Source organism: Lepidochelys olivacea, assembly GCF_965140295.1.
Source record: "Lepidochelys olivacea isolate rLepOli2 genome assembly, chromosome: 2".
NCBI lineage: Eukaryota > Metazoa > Chordata > Testudines > Cheloniidae > Lepidochelys > Lepidochelys olivacea.
The window spans coordinates 161,035,092-161,061,156 of NC_140412.1; the positions used below are offsets into that span (position 1 = coordinate 161,035,092).

Consider the following 26,065-nt stretch of genomic DNA (forward strand, 5'->3'; position numbering starts at 1 on the left):
GCCCCATCTCATGGGGCTGAAGCCCAGGTCCCTGAGCCCCGCCATCTGGGGCTGAAGCCTGAGCAATGTAGCTTCTTGGGGGCCCCAGAGGGGCACCAGGCAGTTGCCCTGCTTGCTAACCTCTAATGCCAACCCTGGCTTTTATATGTAGAAAACCAGTTGTTGTAGCATAGGTGGTATGTGGGGGGGGGGCTCAGAAGAAAAAGGATGGTTGATGTTTTAAAAACTGAGGCTGTAGATCCTAATTAGGCTTATACTTTACTATTAGATGCAGTCTAAAGCCCTGATCTTGCAAAGACATGAATAACTTTAGGCACATGAGTAGTTCTACTGGCTTGAATGAGATACTCCTATACAGTAAAAGCTGTTTTATCCAGCACTTCACCAACCGGAAAGCTCTGTAAACTGGCGTTTCTGATCTTCACTGAAATTCTGGTTTATAGTCTGATTGGCGCGGGGCCTGCAGAGGGTTGAGGCGTGGGAGGTGGTGTGGAGCATGGCTCTGGGAGGGAGTTTGGATGCGGGAGTGGGCTCGGGGCAGTGGGTTGGGGCTCAGGAGGGAGTTTGGGTGCAGGAGCGGGCTTGGGGCAGTGGGATGGGGCATGTACACTTAGAAAGGAAAATCTCAAAAACAAAACTCTACACACACTTCTCCCTGCTAGACAACGAGAGAGAGAATGAACCACACAACATAAGTTAGTCACATAGCTTAATGCACTACTGTAAGATGAACGGGGGAAGTCCCGGATGACTGGAAAAAGGCTAATGTAGTGCCAATCTTTAAAAAAGGGAAGAGGGAGGATCCTGGGAACTACAGGCCAGTCAGCCTCACCTCAGTCCCTGGAAAAATCATGGAGCAGGTCCTCAAAGAATCAATCCTGAAGCACTTACATGAGAGGAAAGTGATCAGGAACAGTCAGCATGGATTCACCAAGGGAAGGTCATGCCTGACTAATCGCCTTCTATGATGAGATTACTGGTTCTGTGGATGAAGGGAAAGCAGTGGATGTATTGTTTCTTGACTTTAGCAAAGCTTTTGACACGGTCTCCCACAGTATCCTTGTCAGCAAGTTAAAGAACTATGGGCTGGATGAATGCAGTATAAGGTGGGTAGAAAGCTGGCTAGATTGTCAGGCTCAACGGGTAGTGATCAATGGCTCCATGTCTAGTTGGCAGCCGGTGTCAAGTGGAGTGCCCCAGGGGTCGGTCCTGGAGCCGGTTTTGTTCAATATCTTCATAAATGATCTGGAGGATGGTGTGGATTGCACTCTCAGCAAGTTTGCAGATGATACTAAACTAGGAGGAGTGGTAGATACGCTGGAGGGCAGGGATAGGATACAGAGGGACCTAGACAAATTGGAGGATTGGGCCAAAAGAAATCTGATGAGGTTCAATAAGGATAAGTGCAGGGTCCTGCACTTAGGACGGAAGAACCCAATGCACTGCTACAGACTAGGGACCGAATGGCTAGACAGCAGTTCTGCGGAAAAGGACCTAGGGGTTACAGTGGACGAGAAGCTGGATATGAGTCAGCAGTGTGCCCTTATTGCCAAGAAGGCCAATGGCATTTTGGGATGTATAAGTAGGGGCATAGCGAGCAGATCGAGGGACGTGATCGTCCCCCTCTATTCGACATTGGTGAGGCCTCATCTGGAGTACTGTGTCCAGTTTTGGGCCCCACACTACAAGAAGGATGTGGAAAAATTGGAAAGAGTCCAGCGAAGGGCAACAAAAATGATTAGGGGTCTGGAACACATGACTTATGAGGAGAGGCTGAGGGAACTGGGATTGTTTAGTCTGCAGAAGAGAAGAATGAGGGGGGATTTGATAGCTGCTTTCAACTACCTGAGAGGTGGTTCCAGAGAGGATGGTTCTAGACTATTCTCAGTGGTAGAAAAGGACAGGACAAGGAGTAATGGTCTCAAGTTGCAGTGGGGGAGGTTTAGGTTGGATATTAGGAAAAACTTTTTCACTAGGAGGGTGGTGAAACACTGGAATGTGTTACCTAGGGAGGTGGTAGAATCTCCTTCCTTAGAAGTTTTTAAGGTCAGGCTTGACAAAGCCCTGGCTGGGATGATTTAATTGGGGATTGGTCCTGCTTTGAGCAGGGGGTTGGACTAGATGACCTCCTGAGGTCCCTTCCAACCCTGATATTCTATGATTCTATGAGAGGAGGTGTGGGGTGCCGGATCCAGGGGGCGCTCACCTTGGGCAGCTCCCTGCAAGCAGCGACCTGTCCTGGCTGCTCGTAGGCGGAGGCGCGGCAGACTGCTCTGTGCGCTGCCCCTGCCCCGCCCCACCCCGAGCTCTAGCTCCGCAGCTCCCATTGGCTGGGAATCACAGTAAATGGGAGCTGCAGGGGTGGCGCCTGCGGGTGGAGTAAAAATCAGTATGTCAAACAATTTTAATTTTTATGGTTAAAGTTTTATAACAACTAAAAATAGCAGAACCTCCTAATTTCAATACTACAGTACGGTAGATAACACTTTTACGCTGACAGATTTCTGTTAGACAAAAAATTGTGAAGATGCCAATTTTATAATATTTACAAACATTATTTGCACTTGCTAACACAAGACTAACAATATAAATGTTTCTCAGATAATGATTACAGGGGAAAAGTACTGAACTTTCTTTCCAGGCAAGATGAACTTCAGTAATTAGAACAGACATAAGATACTTGTGGCATAGAGAGAATAATTGGAGTTTGGCAGAATGAGACTTATACTTGAAATGTTAATGTTGCAAAAACATTTTTTAAAAAATCTTAACGTTGCCAAGTTAATAATAACTGACTCATTTAGCTCTTTTCATCTGTAGATCTCAAAGCTCTTCACAAAGGAGGTCAGTATCATTATCCCCGTTTTACAGGTGGGGAAACTGAGATGCACAGAGGGGAAGCGATTTTCCCAAGGTCACCCAGCAGACCAGTGGCAGAACTGGGAATAGAACTCCGTTATCGTCCAACTCCAATGCCCTATTAGGCCACAGTGCCTAGTTAAGCGCTCCAAAGTTAGAAAATGCCAGAATTCCTGTGCAATATTAATTCCACACCACCACCCCTTGTGCATATACATTATGATTCGGTCTTTAAATGAGTATATATAATTTTTTCCCTATAGCAGAGGTTCTCAACCTTTTCCTTTGAGCCCCCACCCCCAACGTCCTATAAAAACTCCACAGCCCACCTATGTCACAATAACTGCTTTTCTGCATATAAAAGCTAGGGTTGGCGTTAGCAGGTAGCAAGCAGGGCAATTGCCTGGGACCCATGCCTCAGGGGCCCCCACGAATCTACGTTGCTCAGGCTTCAGCTTCAGCCCCAGATGGCGGGGCTCAGGGACCTGGGCTTCAGACCCATGCAATGGGGATTTGGCTTTCTGCCCTGGGCCTCAGCAAGTCTAATGCTGGCCCCCCTCGGAGGCCCCCCTGAAACCTGCTTGAGGCCCCTTAGGGGACCCCAGATCCCTGGTTGAGAGCGACTGATCTCGTCCAGTGGTTCTCAACCATGAGTCTAGGACTCACTGAGGGGCCACAAGCATGTTTCTGGAGGTCCGCCAAAATAAGCCAGAGAGCAGGGCAAGTGTTAGACTCAGTGGGGCCCAGGGCTGAAGCCTGACACCCACTGCTCCGGGCTGAAGGCAAAGCCTGAGCAACTTAGCTTTGTGGGGCCCCAAGTGGCGTGGGGCCCCTGGCAATTGCCCTGCTTGCTACCCCCAGTGCTAGCCCTGTCTTTTAATCTACTGGATATGCAGAAAAACAGTTGTTGTGGCACAGGCGATCCGTGGAGTTTTTATAGCATGCTGGGGGGGCTTCAGAAAGAAAAAGGTTGAGAATCTCTGCTGTAGGGAAAAAATAATATATAATCATTTAAAGACTGTATCATAATGTATATGCACAAGGGGTGGTGGTGGCATGGAATTAATATTGCACAGGAATTCTGGCATTTTCTAACTTTGGAGTGCTTAACTAGGCACTGTGGCCTAATAGGGCATTGGAGTAGGACAATAACGGAGTTCTATTCCCAGTTCTGCTACTGGTCTACTGGGTGACCTTGGGAAAATCTCTTTTCCCTGCCAAGACCCAGGATTTGTTGTGGCTAAACAATCCAGTCTACACTAGTTGCAAATAACATCCCCATTTGTAGTGTAGACATTGCCTAAGATTTAGATTTTTTTTTCCTCCCCCCCCCCCCCCCTTAGTCCATGCGTCTTTGCCGCTCAATTATTAATTTGAACTCAGCACTCAGTAAAATCATAAAGTTTCCCTTAAATGAAATTTGCAATACAAGTTTAGCACTGGAAGGCTTCAATGCAATATTTAGGATACCTTGAAATAAAGTGCAGATTAAGACTTGCAAGCAAGTTGTAATTTCTGATATTGTTATATGCAGTTTGAGCAGGTCAGCTGTGGGTTTGGTGGGTGGTGTTTTTGCCCTCTAGACTTGAGGTTTAAAGCTTGGTTTTCTCCTTAGACAAATGATTACTGCAAAGTACACACGTTCTTGATTTCAAGACCTGGGAAAAGCAATGAGATACGATTTTGCAGCCTATTTTGTTTTATTTTACTTTTGCTTTTTAATACAAGGTAAATAATGCTCTAGTAAATATAAGGTTCACTCAATACAATTTTATAGAAGTTAGTGTAGGGAAGCATATTTGTTAAAATGACTTCCTAGAAGGGCTCTAAGTGTCTACAAAATGTAATGTACTCAAAAGCATCAATATTTAAATGTATATTTAAATCTAGTCTTGTTAAAGATATAATCATTATTAAAGTCTACTTTGAAGCCCAATTTATGAATGAACTTCAGCAGAATAAAATGTTAGAGAAAAAAGGCATATAATTAATTTTCATTGAATATTGGAGAAAGATTGGAAGAAGACTAACAAAAATCTGTTTCATTGGCTTTACTAAATATTTTGGCTGATTAAAATTTTTGCAAATATATTATTTTTTGTAAATTACCTTAAATAGTGAAACGAAGGTATAGTGTTGACTATTATTAAAGTTTGTGTTTTAGGGACTTAGCTTAGGTTTTATATATTAACCTTAATGAAATTACACTAATACAGGTTTTTTGGTTTTTTTTAAAGTGCATCATTTTGGTGATTGTGGAAGTGGTTGAACCCCTACCCTAGATCCTACATTTTACGGTGACCCATGGTTATCCCGAGATGCTTATAGTGTGATTACTCATAATTTATATGACAAGACAATCGCCATATGTTGAAATATTTCACCTGCCTTTGGCCATTGGAACCAAATATGAGAGCTAAATCTGAATTTCTTACGTTCATCTTAAAATGCTTATTTCAAGAAATGTGAATGGTTTTGTTGTATTTGCAAAACTATATTCCTTCATAGGAATCGTGATTGTAATATTTTTAGCTACAATTTTGAGATCATAGAAATTTCCATCTTTATCCTCATTTAAGCAAGAGGATACTTGAAACAACAAATCTTCTATTCTTTACACTGCAGTTTTGGGTATATCTGCTGCATGTTCTTTCATGTTCTGTTAATCCAATATAGAATCATAGAATATCAGGGTGGGAAGGAACCTCAGGAGATCATCTAGTCCAACCTACTGCTCAAAGTAGGACCAATCCACAGTTTTTGCCCCAGATCCCTAAATGGCCCCCTCAAGGATTGAACTCACAATCCTGGGTTTAGCAGGCCAATGCTCAAACCACTGAGCTGTCCCTCCCTCTTTAAGGAAATATACTGGCCACTCTGGCAGTTTTGAACCAATCTATGGTCAGATTATGATGTGATATATAAAGTCCTTGTAATTAAATCTTTAATTTTAATGTATTGGTATATTTGTGACCAGTGCTTAATTAGTTCGAGGGCTTGCCAGGGCTGCGGCCTGCCACCTCTAGGCTTGGCAGTTCACATCCATAGCACATCTACCGTTCACATCCACAGCACCTCTGTGCTTGCTGTGTCAGTTATGAATGTAAAAAAATTGCTTGAGCCCTGGAATCTTTCATTACAAATTAAACACTGTTTGTGACCTGTTGATTTGCTTGAAGAATTGAATTCCACGACAACTTACGTTTCTGGTGCTATAGATTTTAAAATTAATACTGGTTGGATTGCCTCCTGTATTTATCAGAAAAAGTTTTCAGAGAATATAAAGCCAGTGGGTAAGCAACAAATTTTGGGTTGTATGTGACAAAGGGTTTTGCTATCGAATTTCAGACGTGGATTTTATATAATTAGTGGACAAACTTCCAGTCTGCAATTTCGGTTTGAAGGTGAGGTGTAAAGGGGCATGTTAATACTTCCTTACAGGAACCAAATTTGATTTCCATTTTCATAGGTGCTTGTTTAAAAAAACTTTTTAAAATTGTAGGCTTCTGTTGTCTGGTTCTGGCTGGAAAAATATTTTCCCATAAAGGTGTGTCACTGGTAGATATGGCTCTTGATATATGTGAGTAATGCCTAATAACTAGGGATGAGAACAGAGTTTAAGGGGCTTAAGGTGACAACCTGATGAATCAGAATTTTTTAAAGTATATAATGCATAGCTCTTGCCCAGTAAATATGAGCAATGTGGTGTTCAACTGAATTATATTTGAAAAACAAGATTACTGCTTTCAATTGATTTTGGTTTCTGTTTCCATTTTATTTTTCAAATGTAATAAGTGCTCTAAAGTTACCTGTCTTGAAACTGGATGAAACTCCAGTCATCTTCAGTTTTGACATCTCTATGGAACTTTTCAGCTTTACTCCATATTTCAATAGGCCAGTGTCAAAACTGGACCTGAGCCCTCTTTCTGATTCCAGCAGTAGAAATCTCAAAGGCGTGCTTATTTGCATTAAAGTGCAAAGAGGATATTTAGCTAGTTGTAGAACTTGAAAATAAACATTCCTATCCCTCTAATTTGGAGTAGAGTGAAGGATACGATCTGTAACAGTCTAACATTGTTATAATTTATGTAGGAGTGAGGCAAAGAAAACTGCTTACATAATAATATAAATCTGTTTAGTTTATTCCAGAAGGATGAAAAATAAAAGTGTTCTAAAGGCAGAAAAATATTTTCAAAAGAGCTGTTTTCAGGGAGGGAAAGGGGGAAGGAGAGGAACTTGCAGGGGAAAAAAAACCCCTAACAACTTAAAATTAATAAAAGGAAATGCTTTGTTTACATTATGCCATTAGTGTTTGGAACTCATTGGCTGGAGGTATCATTGATTCCAAGAATTCAGGATTAAAAAATAACCCTTCTTAAATGGATAACGAGCACATGCACTGTTATATTAGATAAGATAAAGGATATAAACCTTCATGCTTTAAAGCATAACACAAGCTCAGAGGAGGTTAAGAAGAAACTTCCCCAGTGGACTGTTGTTTTATAACTGTCAATGCCAGCATTCTTGCACCTTTTCGTGAACCATCTGGTGTTGCATCCATGATACTGGATGTGAGGGATTGTTGCTCTAATCCATTATGACATTTCAATAACTGAGCCCTATTTTTATAAAAATCAAATTCATATTGTGTACAGCCCTGTTTTGTTTGTTCATTGTAAACATATTCTATGTGGAAAGATGAGGGAATCCACCAGCGATGGTGAAATGTCCCTCAGTAATCTGTCATAGGAAAAAAGTGTATAAGAAATTGAGTACATGTCCATGAATATTTTATCCATGTACATAGAATAGATTCCACAGAACTAATTTGGCTGGTACATAAGACTGTGTGTGATTATAGACTTCAAGGATTTTGAATTTTTTGGTTCATGAGCCCGGTGCAAATTGGTTATTCTTTATATTGCTTGTGCTGAATTTCCCAGTTTTATTATTTGGAGGATTCAGCATATGATCCCCCTAATAAATATAACATAAAGTGTTAGGCAGAGTATAAATTTATCTGTCTTAACTATAAGCACCTCACAAAAATGTATGTTATATACATAATGGCAAAATAGAGCAGCCAAACAGGTGTCACCTGTAATTGCTAGAGACCTTCTATAAATACTTTAAGAAGTGTGACTAATGGGTTTGTGGCATAGAAAAAGCTCGTTCAGATTCTTTTGAGGAGACACCTGAAAGTTCAGTGATCATAAGACACATTATACATTCTCTTTGATGGCATTCAGAATTCTAGCTATATTATGGAAAATTTAGTCATTACATTTCACTGTCATTCTACACAAAAGGAATGTCCGTTCTAATGCCATCTCTGACAAACTTTCCTTGGTGGCAAGGTTCAGTAGGAATTTGGCCTCAGGCTCAGAGGGTGAGCTACAAATTACTGAGGCCTTGGTTACACTTGCGAGTTATAGCGCAATAAAGGAGCCCCGGGCGCACTAGTTCACTACCCGTCCACACTGGCAAGGCATGTAGAGTGCTCTGACTCCGCGGATACATCACTGCTGATACTCCACCTCAGCGAGTGGAATAATGTTTGCACCCCCGCTGGACAGCTGTGGCGCCAGTGTGGACGGTCTGGTCCTATAGTGCGCTCTGATTGGCCTCCAGAAGTGTCCTGTGATGCCTGTGCTAGCCACTCTGGTCATCACCTTGAACTCTACTGCCCTGCCCTCAGGTGACCAACCGTCAGACCTGCCCTTCAAATTCTCTGGGAATTTTGAAAAATCCCTTCCTGTTTGCTCAGCCTGGCTTGGAGTGCTATCAGCGAATCTTTCCAGGTGACCATTCTTCCACTCCTCAGGCGAGCCCAAGTATGGAGCAGTGGTGAGTTGCTGGACCTCATGAGTGTTTGGGGGGGAAGGAAGCTGTCCAGTCCCAGCTGCGCTCCAGTTGTAGGAATTATGAAATCTTTGGGCAGATATCAAGTGACATGATGGAAGGGGGCCATGACCGCGATGCACTGCAGTGCAGGATTAAAGTGAAGGAATTGTGGAATGCCTACCGCAAAGCCTGCGAGGCAAACAGACATGCCGGTGCTGCCCCTGTGACCTGCCATTTCTACAAAGAGCTGCACATGATACTTGGGGGCGACTCCACCTCCACTCAGAGTGCCACCATGGAGACTTCAGAGCCTAGTTCAACAAGGCAGGAGAAAGAGGAGCAAAGCAGGAGTGAGGGTGCTGAGGCGGAGGAAGACACCCCGGAATCCCTAGATGCATGCAGCCAGGAGCTGTTCTCAAGCGAGGAGGAAGGTAGCCAGTCGCGGCGGCCGGTGCTTGGGGAAGGACAAACACCAGAGGAGGTTCCCAGTAAGCGGCTTTTATTTTGGGAAGGAAGTTATTCGGTGCGGGCTCTTGGGGAGAGGAGGGTTAGGGCTGCAGGCATACCTTGATGTGCTCTATCACATCACGGTAATCAGCCTCCGTGATCTCTTCAAAGGTCTCACTCAGAACTTAGGCAATGCGCTTGCGCAGGTTTCTTGGGAGAGCCACTGTGGTTCTTGTCCCAGTCAGGCTAACTTGTCCACGCCACTCTGCTGTGAGGGGCTGGGGGATCATTGCTGCACACAGGCAAGGAGCATATGGGCCAGGGCGGAAACCACATTGCAGTAGATGACCCTCCCTTGCTTCCCAGGTCACCCTCAGCAGCGAGATATCTTCCAGGACGAACTCCTGTGGAAAATGTGGGGACAGTATTCAGTATAGGGGTCCCTTGCTGCTGTTGGCTCTCCCCAAGGCACAGAAACCCAGAGGATAGTACAGCCATGAAACAATCAGTCACGCTTGACCCTGTGCTTACTCACGATTTTGGGGCTCCCATGAGTTGTGTGTGCTTGCTTTGGGACAGGCAAATTATGCTAGTGTGTAGACTGTGCTTGCTTTCCTTAAGTACGGGGGAATCATAACTCTCTCTGGTGTGAACAATGTTGCCTCTGTTAAGTGTTGCATTTTGCTTTTACAGATGCAACCTTGAGATCTCAGCCATCCGTGTTATTACCGTCTGAAAGACACCAAAGAATCAGAAAGAGGCCACGTAGAAGCAAGGAAGACATGTTGCATGAAGTAATGCAGCATTCAAGTAATGAAAATCAAAAAGTTCAGGAGTGGCGGAAGAGTGAAAGGAGGGTCCGCCAGCAGAATGCGGATCGCCGGCACCAAAGCACGGTGTGGCTGCTAAGCATCATGAAGAGCCAAGCGGACTTGATACAGACGCTCGTAGCCATGCAGGCGGAGCACTACCATGCCCCTGCAGCCATTGTCCCAAAACTCTTTCCGTTGTGCCCCCATGTCACCTCCAACACACTTTCTCCCCATCATTAGGGTTCTTACCACCACCAGCTGCCTCCAACACCTGTAGCTTCACCACCCAGCCCTGAAAACTATGACCCTTACCCACTGCCCTCAATCCCCATCACCATGCAGTACAGCCATCCTGAAGTGCAGCACTCATTGCGCAGCACTCCAGACAGGACATACGCAGATCTGTGATTGTACTGTTCCCCACCCCCTTGCCCTTTCTGTTTCCCAAGCAGTTGTCTCTCTTTTCAATAAATGAGTTTTCTTTTCAATAAATGGATTTTTTGGCTTTGAAAACATTCTTTCTTATTGCATAAAATAAAAGATACCTTAGCCCAGGAAGGAAACAGGCACTGCAAGTCATTGTAACAAACACAGATTCCTACTAACATTGGAACCACGGCATTTCACTTCCGTGCAGGGCACCACACATTATTGGTGGCTTTCAGCCTCAAATTGCTCCCTCAAGACATCCCTAATCCTTGCAGCCCCACGCTGGGCCCCTCTAATAGCCCTGTTCTCTGGCTGTTCAAATTCAGCCTCCAGGTGTTGAACCTCCGAGTTCCATGCCTGAGTGAATCTTTCACCCTTCTCTTCACAAATGTTATGGAGGGTACAGCATGCAGATATAACAGTGGGGATGCTGTTATCAGCCAGGTCCAGCTTCGCATACAGAGAGCATCAGCGGCCCTTTAAACGGCCAGAAGCACACTCCACAGTCACTCTGCACCGGCTCAGCCTGTTGTTGAACGGCTCCTTGCTGCTGTCAAGGCTCCCTGTGTAGGGTTTCATGAGCCACAGCATTCAAGGGTAAGCGGACTCTCTAAGGATCACAATGGGCATGTTGACTTCCCCTACGGTAATCTTCTGGTCTGGGAAAAAAGTTCCAGCTTGCAGCTTCCTGAACAGGCCGGTGTTCCGAAAGATGCGTAAGTCATGCACCTTTCCGGGCCAGCCTGCATTAATGTCAGTGAAACGCCCACGGTGATCCACAAGCGTCTGGAGAACCATAGAGAAATAGCCCTTCGATTAACATACTTGGAGGCTAGGTGGGCTGGTGCCAGAATTGGAATATGCGTGCCATCTATCGCCCCTCCGCAGTTAGGGAAACCCATTTGTGCAAAGCCAGCCACAATGTCATGCATGTTACCCAGAGTCATGGTTCTTCTGAGCAGGATGCGATTAATGGCTCTGCAAACTTGCATCAACACGATTCCAGCGGTCGACTTCCCCACTCCAAACTGGTTAGCAGCCCATTGGTAGCTGTCTGGAATTGCCAGCTTCCGGATTTCGATAGTCACCCTCTTCTCCACCATCAGGGCAGCTCTCAATCTCGTGTCCTTGTGCCGCAGGGTGGGGGCAAGCTCCTCACACAGTCCCATGAAAGTGGCTTTTCTTATCTGAAAGTTCTGTAGCCACTGTTCATCATCCCAGACTTGCATGACGATGTGATTCCACCACTCAGTGCTTGTTTCCCGAGCTCAAAAGCGGCGTTCCATGGTGGTGAGCATGTCCGTGAATGCCACAAGCAAACTCGTGTCATATGCATTACTCGAGTCGATATCATTGTCGGTGCCCTCACTGTCACTTTGGATCATAAGGAATAACTCAACTGCCAAACGTGATGTGCTCTTGAGACTTGTCAGCATATTCCTCAGCAGTTCAGGCTCCATTCCCATAAACCGAAAGGGAAGACAGAGAGCTCAGTACAAAAACCATTGAAAGATAGCGCCAAATGTGGAAGGAAGCAAAGGGAATGCTGGGATGTGAATTGATACATCACGGGGCATTGGGACAGGACCCAGAATGCTCCGCACTCCCCGCCCCCTTCCCATAAGTCACAGTGCCAGAATGGGAAGAGTTGCTCTCTGGGATAGCTGGCCACAATGCACCGCTCCCAATGCCGCTGCAAGTGCCACAAATGTGGCCATGCCAGTGTGCTGTCAGTGTGGACAGACTGCAGCGCTTTCCCTACTGCGCTGTACAAAGACAGGTTTAACTCACAGCACTCTACATCTGCAAGTGTAGCCATACCCTGCGGGTAGTGAAAGGATTTTGAGGAACTTGGAAACCATTTACGAGAGATGTGGAGCTTGCAGAATCCTCAGGGGCTATTTTCTGATAGGACAAACCAGTCTAGCAAAGTTGCCTGAAGTATTGCTTAGGGTATCCAGATAATCTGTTAGACACACTGAGAGAGAGAGGATTTCATTGTGAAATTAGAATGGGACTATTCATGCTACTGTGTACAGTTTAGTTCTGTAAAGATTAGTGGTTATTTTTTCATAGTTACTTGTTATAAAACAGTTCTTTCTATAATAAATGTACCATACCACACTTGCTTTTAGTTACATGGACCTTGAGTTTTACCCAATTTAATTTAATAGCCCTTGATCACTGATAAAATGCTACTCTATTACATCTAATACGGAGAGCTCAAAAAGATAAGTAACAGGTGTAAATTTGACCAGATTATAAGCCTCTCTGAAAATCTATTCTTAATGGAGGCTTGTTAGAATTTGGCAGCTAAAATCTCCAGAGACTGTCTGCACTGAGCATCCTTCATTCCATGGCTGCTGGGGTCGCTCAGGCCTTTTTTCCCCCTCGCTTTTCCCACCAGTAAGGGAACTAGGCATCAGAACCGAGAACAGGAGACTCTTGTGCTCTGTGTTCTCCCTGGTGGAGTACAGGTATCCTGACTGGAAAGCATAGGGGAGACGAGGACATATGAAGAGAGGGAGTGGGCATAGGATCAGAGGGGGGCACAGAGATGAGTGGGGGCACATGGGCAGACAGGTCTGTAAACAGTAGAACATATTCCCTCCAGAACATGGAATTGACCCAAGGATTCCTTAGTCTCAAAATACCTCTGCTGTCTAGCAAATAGCTGCGAATCACACTAAAAAAATGTGTTTCTTTCACATCTAATGGCTGGTCTATGTAATATGACAGCCTGCTACTGCTACCAGTTACTGAATTCAAGTGGAAGAGGTCGGTGCTTTGAATTTAAAGTCTATTTTAAAGTAGACAAGAACATGTGAGGAACAGTGGGGCGGCGGGGAATAAACGTGGGGAAATAGTTTTACTTTGTGTAATGACACATCCACTCCCAGTCTTTATTCAAGCCTAAGTTAATTGTATCCAGTTTGCAAATTAATTTCAATTCAGCAGCCTCTCCTTGGAGTCTGTTTTGAAGTTTTTTTGTTCTTGTCAACTGCTGGAAATGGCCCACCTTGATTATCACTACAAAAAGTTGGTTTCTCCACCCTCCCCGCCCCCCTCCTACTGGTAATAGCTCACCTTAAGTGATCACACTCGTTACAGTGTGTATGGTAACACCCATTGTTTCATGTTCTCTGTGTATATAAATCTCCCCACTGTATTTTCTACTGTATGCATCTGATGAAGTGAGCTGTAGCTTACGAAAGCTTATGCTCAAATAAATTTGTTAGTCTCTAAGGTGCCACAAGTACTTTTTTTCTTTCTTTGGTAAGGTTGGCAATTAACCTATACATTATCTGGTGTGTGAGTTGACAGTCAGTTTTGCAATCTGTGTTGCCAGTTGGTAAACTGATGTAGTGAAGAGATTTGATTGTCTTCAGTGAAATATTTAGAGACTCCGTGTATGTAACCGCTTTCTTAATCCCTCCCTTGCTGTATCTTTTTTTTTTTTTTTTTTGATTTGTACAAACTATAAGATTGCTCATCCTGGGTTCTGGGTATCTTTTAAAAATATTTTGAAACCAAACCTTATTTCCATCTTGGAGGTGGGGGTGGCTTGGGGGGCGTTCTCTGTAGTGATAACATCTTGGCTTCATATTGACTGAGTCTATATTTTCAGTCTTATAAAAAAAATATAATCATGTACTTTAAGAATAATCATTTGTTGCATTTCTGCAACAAAATGTTGTTTGAAAGAGTGACACAACTCTAAGCTTTCACTTAGTTTTTATTTTATTCTTAAAAAAATAGTTAAATGAGTAGAATGAAACTTGTATAGAGAATGTAGAGTTTCTGCAAACCATACTTCCATAATGTGTAATGAATTTATTAGAAAGAGTTTCTAAGGTCATTTTCTTAATGCTTAGATCAATCATTTTGTGTAATGTAGAGTGAGTGTACATTCCTGTTTTAAAATTAAGGTAATTACATAAGTCTGGTCCAAACAACTTATACTGGTTTAACTACAGTTGGTTTAAAAATTGTGCAAGCCCCTGTATAGACTCACTTACATCACAATTGGCTTGCATAGCTCACTTTTATTACTTTACAATTGGCCTATATGAGGGATCTGCACAGGCTCAACTAAGTTGTTTTTTAAACACATTTTAGTTAAACCAGTGTAACATTTTTGTGTAATTCAGGGCCTTGCTTTGTTTTCGGGGGTTGTGTGTTTCTGTGGTTCTCTGAAAAGTATGGATGAAATTGTTCTGTTTAGTGTATCTTAAGGAATTTACCAAATATATTTTTTTGTTTTACAGGCTATTCAGCAATAGTTATGAACTCCCGGTTACGAGCGTTAGGTGGGAGGATAAATAATATACGAGCATCAGAAATACCAAAAGAGAAAACACGATCAGAGATCATCTGTAGTGTCCACTTTTTGGATGGCTCAGTACAAAGCTTCAAAGTCAATGTAAGTTCTGAAGACTTTTTTTTCACATTGGCTTAAAACTTGAGGTTAAAATCTGAGGATCAAATCTTTGAGTTATTAGGCAAATGGTTTATATCTGGGATTGAAGATGTACTTTTCTATCATGGGATATTTCATAGTCATTGGTTATGAAGTGAATATGCAAATCTGATATTTCAGCTCTCTTTCTATCCGTTGATATTGGTTAGTAGTAAACTTATTTCGTGCAGAATGTATCCGGGAGATGGATCACTTGGGTGATGTGGGAACTGGATAAAGCTAAGTTTTTATTGGATGTTACCCGTTGTGAATGATCATTTGTAGATAAATGAGTGAGGCTTCTGAATTTGATTGGGGGAGCCCATTTTTATCTATCTTGTGGTAACACTGAAGAGGGGTGTTTTAGGGAATGTGCCTGATAAGCAGGTGCAGCCATGTCAGTGCTTGCTTTCTTAGAGGAGTTGGAATGACCACTTCTCTTCCTTTTTTTCTTCAATGCTCTTTCATCTTTCGAGATACTTGGCAACTTCCCCTTTCTCCCTTCTTATACAAGTGGGAGGTAGATGATGGGTGGGAGAATAGGAGCATGATTTAAGAGGACAATTCACATTGTCAGGCTCCTGCACATCTGTGGGTTGATTTTGGGTAAATAAAGAGAATTTGAAACTCAACCATATTGCATTTGGAAGAAGTTTGCTATTATGAATCCTTCTGGTTTGTATTACAGCTTGATTTGAAGAGTAGATTTGGCCTGGTTAAAGTAGGGATATGCTCCCAGAGAAGATAACACAAAACCTTCATGAAAGGTGAATGTACCAATTCCAATAGCCAATTTGATTTGCAGGGAATCAGGTTTTCCCTTTTGATGGAAATTAACCAATTAGCCATTTAAAAAAAAATAAAAGCATTATTAAAAAACTGCTCTGAAGAGTAACAAGCTACTGGTATAAAACCCTCATTATTAAAACTGACTTGACTTTTTCTAGCGGAAATTGCCAAAGTATTGTAATAAAACAAATCAATTAAATAGCCTGATCAGCTGTGTCCTATTAAAATTTTTTAAAACTTCTTGTCAGAGGTAATAAACATTAAATGTCCTATTACTGTGGCTGAAACTATTGATCTTCTTTACCAAGGTCCTACCCAAATACCCAAAGAACAGGACTCGGTGGTGATGTGGGACTTCAACTACCCAGACATCTGTTGGAAAAATAATACAGTAGGGCACAGATTATCTAACAAATTCTTGGAATGTATTGGAGATAACTTTTTACTGCAGATGGTGGAGAGAGCCATGAGGGAGGGAAGAGACTCTTCTAGAGTTGATTCTGACTAATAGGGAGGATCTGATTGAGAATTTGAAGGTGGAAGGCAGCTTGGGTGAAACTGATCCTGAAATAATAGCATTTATAGTTTTAAGGAATGGCAGGAGGGAAAACAGCAGAATAAAGACAAGGGACTTTATGAAGGCAGACTTTAACAAACTCCAGAGAATTGGTAAGTAATATTCCATGGGAAGCAATAAGGAACAAATGGAAGTACTACACTTAGGAAGAAATAATTGCATAAATACAAAATGGGAATCATAGAATCATAGAATATCAGGGTTGGAAGGGACCCCAGAAGGTCATCTAGTCCAACCCCCTGCTCAAAGCAGGACCAATTCCCAGTTAAATCATCCCAGCCAGGGCTTTGTCAAGCCTGACCTTAAAAACCTCTAAGGAAGGAGATTCTACCACCTCCCTAGGTAACGCATTCCAGTGTTTCACCACCCTCTTAGTGAAAAAGTTTTTCCTAATATCCAATCTAAACCTCCCCCACTGCAACTTATCCCTACTGCGTAGATAAGGGTACTGCAGGAAAGGATCTGAAGGTTACAAAACTACATATTTAATTACAAACTAAATATGGTACAACAAGGTAATACTGTTGCAAAAAAAGCAAATGTCATTCTGGGATGTGTTAGCAAGAGAAGAGAAGTAATTCTTCATCTCTATTCAGCACCAATAAGGTCTGAACTGGAGTACTGTGTCCAATTCTGGGCATCACACTTTGGGAAAAAATGTGGACAAATTGGAGAAAGTCCAGAGGAGGGCAACAAAAGTGATTGAAGGTCTAGAAAACATGACTTAGAAGGAAAGATTGAAAAAATTGGATTTGTTTAGTCTGGAGAAGAGAAGACTTGAGGGGAGACATAAGTCTTCAAGTACATAAGAGGTTGCGATAAAGAGGAGGGTGATAAATTGTTCTTCTTATCCACAGAGGATAGGACAAGAAGTAGTGGGCTGAAATTGCAACAAAGGAGATTTAGGCTAGACATTAGGAAAAACTTTCTGACTGTAAGAGGAGTTAAGCAGTGGACCAAATTACCTAGGGAGGTTGAGAAATCTCTGTTATTGGAGGCTTTTAAGAACAGGTTAGACAACACCTGTCAGGTATGGTCTAGAATAGATAATACTTAGTCCTCCCTCAGTGCATGGCACTGGACTAGATGGTCTGACAAGGTTCCTTCCAGTCCTACATTTCTATGATTCATGTATTAGCCAAATACTGTACCTTGAAGTAATATTAAACCAGACCCTCTTCCCTATTCCTGCCTCTGAGTAAAATGAAGAGGGACCGTATCTTGGAATGTTACAATTTTTCCTTTTGTGTCCATTAGTCTAATTACAGCAATATTTTGTATGTTGGATCTGCAAGTCTCAAGTTTTCGAAGCAAATACTCTGAGACAAGTTGCACTGTACAAGATGCCTCTCAGATCAGAGCTGTTTACTATGCACAAATTAGCATTTCAAATAGCATAAACCCTTTCTAGAATTTAGTACCAAAGCAAAACTTAATGGAGGCATCTTACTTACTACAATATATTGAGTTTAAAGCACCTTTTGGTCCTAAATGGCAGTGTCATGCAATTGGTCTAGTTGAACTCAGACAAATAATCTAACATGGTTGTGATTTTATCGAATTATTTTATGCAAATCTAGACAAGTCTGTATCCCAGTTATAGGGCTAACTAAGTCTCTGTCTACTTTCTGGTCTCTGAGTGCATGCACCTCACATCTTGGGCTTTTAGCCCATTTTTGCTTGTTTGGAATTTCACAATTCTGCCACTCTCAGACCAGCAGCACCTGCATACGCTATCCCATGTATACCAACCTCTTGTCACGCTGCAGGTTCAGTTGGTTTCAGGCAACTGCCTTTCCTCCCTTTGGGAGTCTTTGACCCATGATATAGACTAACAACCTACTTAAAGAATTTTTATTAAGCAGTTGGAATAAAGCATTAAAGAGAAAAGGATTTTAAAACTTTCTGTATGCATTTCTCTCTTACCTGATGTTCTTCTGTTCCATAATGGCATCCTAGACAGGCTTACTTTCTTCAGATACCATGGTGGGTTCCTAATCGCTGAGCGTGTTTCAGCTGGTGTTCTATCTGCTTCAGTGAAATTTCCCTTTTAAACCCTGCCAGGTTGTTTTCCAAAAGACTTCTTCACATGTCCGTGGGCTTTGGTCCCCCTAGTCAAACCAGTTTTATAGGCTGTCTGAGGAGAGGAATGGGATTGAGCCATTGTCCCTAAGTGACCCTTAAGCAAAAGTGATTAGGTGACCATTGAGAGTCATCTCCTTTGTGCTTGGAATACGCAGATAATCCTCTAATGGGAGGCACTTAATTAAAAATATTGTTATGAGCTGGTTGGAACCTTGGTTTAGATTGTTAAAACCTTCACCTAAGACAAAAAGAGTATGTGAACCTGCCCAGGAGCTTTTTGGCTGAGTATTGTTTTGAATAGGTGTGGGAATATGGGGGAAGGCAGAACAGAAAAACGGAGAGAACAGAGGTTGGGGGGAGAGAGCTAGCCTAAAGGAGCAGCAGAAATCATTTTGTGGTCCTGAAAGAAACCTGGGAAGATGTTTTTGGGTCAGAAGTACACGCAAAAAAGAGGGCTCTTGGTGGCATGAGGAAAAGAAGCCGTTTCCTGTTGTGTCTCTAAACACAGAGGAAATCACACAAGACTTTATGTATTCTTTGTAAATAGAAAAAAAACTGCATCAAGAAAATACCTGACTAGTTCCAGTTTCTGCTCCCAACTGAAACATATATAGGGCTCCAAACTTTGACTAGTGGCTTGGGTTGAAATGGGGCGACGATATTGATACTGAAAACTACAGGCCGTGTCTTCACTGCTAAGAAAAGATGGGTGTGGGGCATGAGTGTGGATGGTTGGTCGTTTACCTATTGCATTGTAAAATCCCTGTAGAGGCAAGGCTGTGTAGTTCTTATAGCAGTTTATCTAGGTGAGGTCAAACACAGATAGAGGAGATATTATGTTGATCTCACCTATCTGTATTTCAGTAAAAAACAAAAAAAACCAACCCTCAGAGCCTTGTCTCAGCTAGGATTTTTACAGTGAGATAACAAATGCACATTAGTTACTTTAGAATAAAAATACACCTTTTTTGGCAGTGAAGATGTAGCCATTACTAAAGAGCAACAATTACTAAAGAGCATGCCCATATGTCTCTCACTATGATTAAACAGTTTTTAGTGTTTGTCTTTTCTTTGTGAGATAATCATACAACACTAGCATAATTAAATTTATTTGCATATTATGTGTTTCTGTATATACTGTAAAATGTGATTATTTCAGACTGTTGGATATACAGATGTATGAGTTAACAAACTGAGTAGACTTTCTTATCCATTTTTACTGCATTTACTATGAAGACCTCGAAGGTAAATATCACTTTTTTGGTAAAACACACCTATTCAGTTGTTTGCTTTGTGCTTTTTAAATTGAGAATTCTGTTTCTTTTTTTCATGACATTGTTGTCTGATAAAAATCATGTGTTCCTCCTTCTCTGAGTGATGGTCCCTATTGGTCCCTACTGTATTCCGCCATGTGCCCAGAGCTGGAGCTTTTCAAAGTAGTATTACTCATCGGTCCACGCATGTGCTCTTGTACTGCCTTGTGGTTTTGCCCAAGGAGATAAAGGGTGGGACAGACCAACCGCATCTCCAGTTCCTGCTCACTGCTGTATGGTCTGAGTTGGAGCTTGTGCTGTCCTCTTATCCTTGGTGACACATTTTCCAAACTTCTTAGAAAAACTGTTTTTACTTTGTTCATATTTAGTATTCTGTTGTTTTTTGCAATTATTTTCTAGGTCCTAGAAGTTTTATAGGATTAAAAACTTGGACGCCACTTTGGTGGTTTTCCAACCAAACAATCCCTCTCACCCTTTCTAGCACCCAGGTCTGTGTCCTAGATTATCTCGGAGATACCAGGATTCAAAGTCTGCACTTTCTGCCCTTGCTTGTTTTCTATCAGTGACAAGCACAACATTGTTTGTACTGTTTGGGGGAAGTCCACGTGCAGTATCTGTCTCTCCCTCCCTGTCGGTGCATGGCTGAGCTCTCCACCTCAAAAAGTACCTCATGGGTACCGCAATCAGGCCACAATCAGATCCTGGCCCAGGAACCCCCCCATACATTGGCCTGAACATGCTGAACTATCTACAGGTTTCAGCCATGGGGGAGCATCGCATTCCAATGCTCACGAGAATGACAAAAGGCCACACCATTCGCTGGATGTGCTGGTCCCAGTTCCAGAACTGTATACCCCTCCTGCTTTGGCTCCCCCAGCATCCCGGGGTCTTAGAAGCTTCTCTGAGGCTCAGCCAAATTTTGACTGAATTCTTTGCTCTGTGTCCTCAATATTCTTTAAATAGTTTATTCCTTATGGCTTTTAAAAAGAAAAAGAAAGAAACCAAGTTCCCCACATTCCATATTTGCTAAACAGCAGAAGAATACTCTGTATTGCATAGTATGTACAATCCATGAGTCAGAAGGCTCTCTGATTCCAGGCACACCATAATATGGAAGAAAGCAGAATTCCTGTAGTGCCCTGTCTTCTCCATGCACTTTCACTAATCATAGAAGAAAAGCCTAACACTGTCTATGAACTTTCCTAATCTGAATATGTATGTGCAGATATGCTGACAGACTTAGATCGCATCACAGTGCACAAACACTTCCAATGCACAGTGCCCAACCAAATTACAATGCACAAACCCAATGCACAAACATTTCCAAACCCTTCGGTTTCACAAAGCACAACCAATTTTCATTAAACCATTTAAAGGCATGTTTGTAATACAGAAGCTATATCCTTGCAAAATTCCAAGTTCTTATCTGCTAATTATACACTGGAGCTCCTTCAACGAGAAGTGTAGTATTTTTTCACTCTTAAAGCTTCAATATAGCTAAAACATTTTGGTTAACATTTTTCAAAGTGATTCAGACTTGAGAGAACACTACCAAATTTCAGCCACAAAGGTAAATAATTGAAAAAGTATAAGTCACTGAAGATGACACTTAAAATGAAAACATTTGTGCAAACTTATCAGTGAGTGTTGCTAAACTTAGATATCTTAATTGTATCTTTATCTTTTAGCCTTTTGTAAATACAAAGAAATGTCTGAGTTTTTACAATCAGTGTATGGTATTGATACTTTTTGTTTACCAGCTTTTTAAAAGAATGAACATCACATGGGACATTTGGGGACAATGTAAGTTCATATTAAATCTGACATCCTGAAATGTGAGAGAATATCAGTCGGCCAAGGATTCAGAACAAAAAAATGGAACAAAGTAAGATCCATGAAGCAATGTCGTGATGGGAAAATTGTTTCACTAAAATAATGTCTGCACTACAAAGCTAAGTCCACTTCATGTAAGTCGACATTGAGCCTCTGATTTAAGTAAGTCAGTCTTGCGTGTCCACTCTATGCTCATTGTGTTGGCGGAGTGCATCCTCACGAGCAGGGCTTGCATCGATGCATGGAGCACTGCACTGTGGGTAGCTATTCCACAATGCAGGTAGCCGAGTGGAATTTTGGGTTGGGCTTGCAATGCCTTATTGGACCAAAACATTGGTGGAGGTGATTATGGGAACATGGCGTTAGCCTCCCATGATACACTTACCACCCTCCTTCAATGGCAAACAAACCAAGTCTTTTTCACGCCTTTTTTCGTAAGCCAGGGTTATTCATGCAGATGCTATAGCACGATAAGCATGGACCTCGCTCAGCTGTACACTGTTGTTGAGAGCATTACAAACACCTCATGCCTTATTCTGCAGTATTTACACAGCCGATACAGGAGCTGCTGCAAGGAACAAAGTGATGACATGCAAGCAGCCCTGCTGGAAGACATAGGGCGGAGCAATTCACAGTTGCTGGCACCAGTTATGCGTCACCTTGACATGGTTGAGCGGCATTTCTGGGCCTGGGAAACAAGCACTGACCAGTGGGATTGCATTGTTATGCATCTATGGGATGATGAGTACCAGCTGCAGAACTTTCAAATGCATAAGGCCAATTTCCAGGGACTGTGTGCAGAGCTTTCCCCAGTCCTGAAGCACAGCAATACTGAAATGAGAGCTGCTAGGACAGTGGAAAAGCGAGTGGCAATAGCTCTGTGGAAGCTTGCAGCGCCAGACTGCTACCAGTCAGTGGGGAATCAATTTGGAGTGATGGGGTCACTGCCGAGAATTGCATGCAGCTCCTCATAAAAACAGTGTGTCTGTGGGGCAGAACCAGAATGATTGTTTGCCTCCCTTGTCTTCTGGTACACTAGCTGAAGCTCCTTTATTTTCACACTGCACTGGTGTGTGTCCCTGATATAGCCCTTCTCCCTCATTCCCGCACAATCTTGGTGTGTAGAGGTCCATGTTTCTTCTGCGGGATCTGAGCTTTTCCTGTACAGACTCTTCTCCTCACACAGCAATAAGATCCACCACCTCCTGTGTACTCCATGCTGGAGCATGTTTGCAGCCTTAAGTCTCCATGATCAGCTGTGCTGGCAAGCTCTCCACACTGCATAAACAGGAAATGAAAATTCAAAAGTTCCTGGGGCTTTAACAGGGGAGTGGCTGTTTCCTGTTTACCTGGCTGACGTGCAGTGGAGTTGAAAGTGCTCTCCAGAGCAGTCACAACGGAGCACTGTGGGACACCTCCTGGAGACCAGTTCATTAGAATTATACAACGCAGTGTCTACACTATCCCCATGTCAATCTGTGGGTATCTAATCAAATACTATGCCTCTCGTGGAGGTGGAGTACAGCAGTCGACTTTACAGGCCACTTAGGTTGGCGGAAGGGATTTGGTAATGTAGACACATGCATTATTAGATTAACTTAACGCAGCTTATGTCAATTAAGTTTGTAGTGTAGCCCAGGCCTAAATTGACAATGGTGGTTTGATTGTTCAGTGTAAAAACGTATTTGCTTTTTTCGTGTTGTGTTGTGTTTGCCAGATTTCTAGAATGACCATGGATTTAAATTACTTTTAAATCACTGACCATGAGTGAAACAGAACTTACCATGTTTTGATTCCTGCGACTAACAACCAAACTGAGGTTGGAGCTTTCTCAGTATATGTTTGAAATTATAGGAAGTAGCTCAGAAGGTAAAGAAGGAAGTCAGCGTAGGTACCAAAATGTAGTTATCTAGGAACTGATATCTCCTTAGAAGAATCCGCAGACTTAGAGATCACAGCTTGAAAACTTGAAACTTAATTCAGTGTTGGGGTCAGTGGAGGGCATGTTTAAATGAAGAGAACATTAAAACACACTGAATATGCATATTAGGGTATTTTTCTGGTCATGTGATCAGTGAAATATTCAACTATATATTTTCAGCATTAGCCTACAAACTCCTTTTCACAGCTAGAGCTTCTGTTTCAGTCTGTCTGCATTATCAGGTCAGAGAGAAGGAGATCATACGTAAAGCTTGTTCTCAGTCAGAGGTGGACAAGGCAGCTCTTCATTTGACAATTCCGTTATATGACATCTAAACATAAAGTAAACAAAACCGTATTAAGTTAAACAATATCTGTCAAAATCCTGTTAAAATACATATTAAAATATGCACACACACACCATTTCTCCAAATGAAATCAATAGGAATGATTTGAGCATCTGACTGCCAGATGCTGGGACTAGATGACAGGGGGTTGGTTCACTTGATAATTGCTCTGTTCTGTTCATTCCCTCTGAAACATCTGGCATTGGCCACTATTGGAAGACAGGATACTGGGGTAGATGGACCATTGATCTGACCCAATGTAGCCATTCTTATGCTGTTACGATTTTCTTCTTGTCCTAGTATACTTTAAAACTGCAAAAAAGTTGAGACACAGAGATATTTCACAGCTAACATTAATTTAGAATTTTAATGCATTTATTATGGGTGTATTTCTGAAATACCTGCAGAGATCTACTAGTAGCAGAGGAGGATGGAATCATTTTAAAGTGGAACTGAAATACCTAACATGTTCAAATGTCATTTTGGGAGACTGTGTTTTTCCCCCTTTGCAGTTATGAAGTCCCAGAAAGTTGAATTTGGGCATCCTTCTTTATTCACCTGGTGAACTTTTGAATTTTGTGAAACCAGCAGGGAGTCTGTGATCTATCTCCTTTCCATCAGATAAAATTGAATAGCTGTCCTTGCTTTCCTAGTGACTGGATCGGTAGGTACCTAGATAGCTGAAACCCAAGAGTCCCAGAACCAGTCAGAATAAGAGGAAGATAGGGTTCAGCAGGGCAAGTAGCTTGAGTAACTGACGGTACATAACTTCCCTCTTATCTTAAGGTGTCTGCTGGACTGTCACATTCAGGATTGTTGGCATTCTTACTAGACATGTTACGCTAGAATTCCCAATCACTAAGAGTGACTACAAATTCAGCCTTTCAGATGTAGACTTCCTCGAAGTCACCTATGCCTTTGTTACTTGAATGCTTTGCCTAGTACAGCTTGTTGTACCTGAGACTTACCTTGAATGCATCTCAGAAGTTTTAATCGGTATAGATTGTGGTTATCCACCTTTTTAGTAGCTCAGGCTGGCAAGGACACACACATCTGTGGCCCCAACTGACCGTGGCTGTCATTTCCCTTTATATATAGTCAATGTTACCTATACATGCTGAAATGATCTCTTCTCTCTGCTCCATCATGACACCTGCATCCAACTTTGGAACACCTTCTGTCCAAAGGATGGAAGTGAATTCAAACCAGTGGCAGGAAAATTTTCTCCCATCAAAAGTACATCTGAAATCAAGTGTGGTATAGGATACTTTGTTTTAAAAGTATTCCCAGTTTTTTCGCAAACCACAGGTTTTCACTCTTAGGAGGCTGGGTGGTTCTTTCCCTGATCTTCAAGTTCAAAGCAATATGATGGGATGGGATCACTGTGCATGTGCTTCCCGTATTGGGGGGAAATGCCACTTTTATTCTAAGCTATGTAAAATGTACTCATGTTGCTGAGCTCTTTTATAAATGTTTATAAAGCAGTAATACACGTTCCCTCTGCAACTTTTGGTATAAAAATAACTAGAGTTTTCCTTTTAAATGTTTCTTTAGTAAATGGGAGCAAACAGGTGGTACTAGAAAGTAAGTTGTGGCACTATGATTTTAACTCACTGGTTCATATGCTTGTCAGGAATTACTATGTTTAGGCTCAGAAGGATCAGATTTTTATTGGTAAATGTCAGTTTCACCATACACGCACATATTGTTGAAAAGATACTTCTATTGATAATTAAAGTTTACAGATAGGCAAAGAAGGAAAATTTCTACTTGAGAACTTATTAGAGTTTGACTTATGGCTATTTACTTTGTATATTTTGATATATGACGATGACAATTTGTATTTTAATGGTTATAAAACTTTAACTTTGAGAAAATATAATAAAAATGGAAAACTTCTCAAAACCCATAATATTTGTGCGACTGATTATTTAAATGAATAAAAATAGAAAAAATGTATAAAACTAAACATTGATATTATCTGATGAATTTGTAAAAAAAATTAAATAAAAATAAAAACTGAATTCTGCCAAACCTAACTATGTTGGAGGTTTGTACCTCTAGACTTCTACAGGTGTAGAAGAAAAAAGCATAAAACTTGCTCTTCAGTGTAAAGTCTTTTCTATATTACTTTCTCTCTTTTATGCTACTGTTTCTAATCTAAGATGCCCTTTTCTGAATCTGTTTTTTGGAACTGAGATTTTTCTTTTAAACTGGTCAATTTTTTAACAAGGCATTTTTTGTGAAAGTCAAACTTATCAAGCATTAATAACTTAAGAATAACTTCTCCTGAAAGCCAAGTGGCAAGGGCTGTTTCTCTATTGCCCTCATATCCACAGAGATGTCTGTCAAATCAGAGTTGACTATAGAGCATCTTGGAATCTTTTTTG

The 26,065-nt window shown here is 41.9% G+C and overlaps 1 protein-coding gene across 1 annotated transcript in view; it reads left to right on the plus strand.

Annotated features, from left to right (window-relative positions):
* The window catches only part of PTPN3 (protein tyrosine phosphatase non-receptor type 3), a 274,552-nt gene that overhangs the window by 46,274 nt on the left and 202,213 nt on the right, over positions 1-26,065 (plus strand). The window contains exon 2 of the mRNA XM_084619614.1: positions 14,660-14,814. Coding sequence (XP_084475740.1) covers positions 14,677-14,814 — 138 coding nt within the window. The 5' untranslated portion in view covers positions 14,660-14,676. The remainder of the gene's footprint in view (positions 1-14,659; positions 14,815-26,065) is intronic.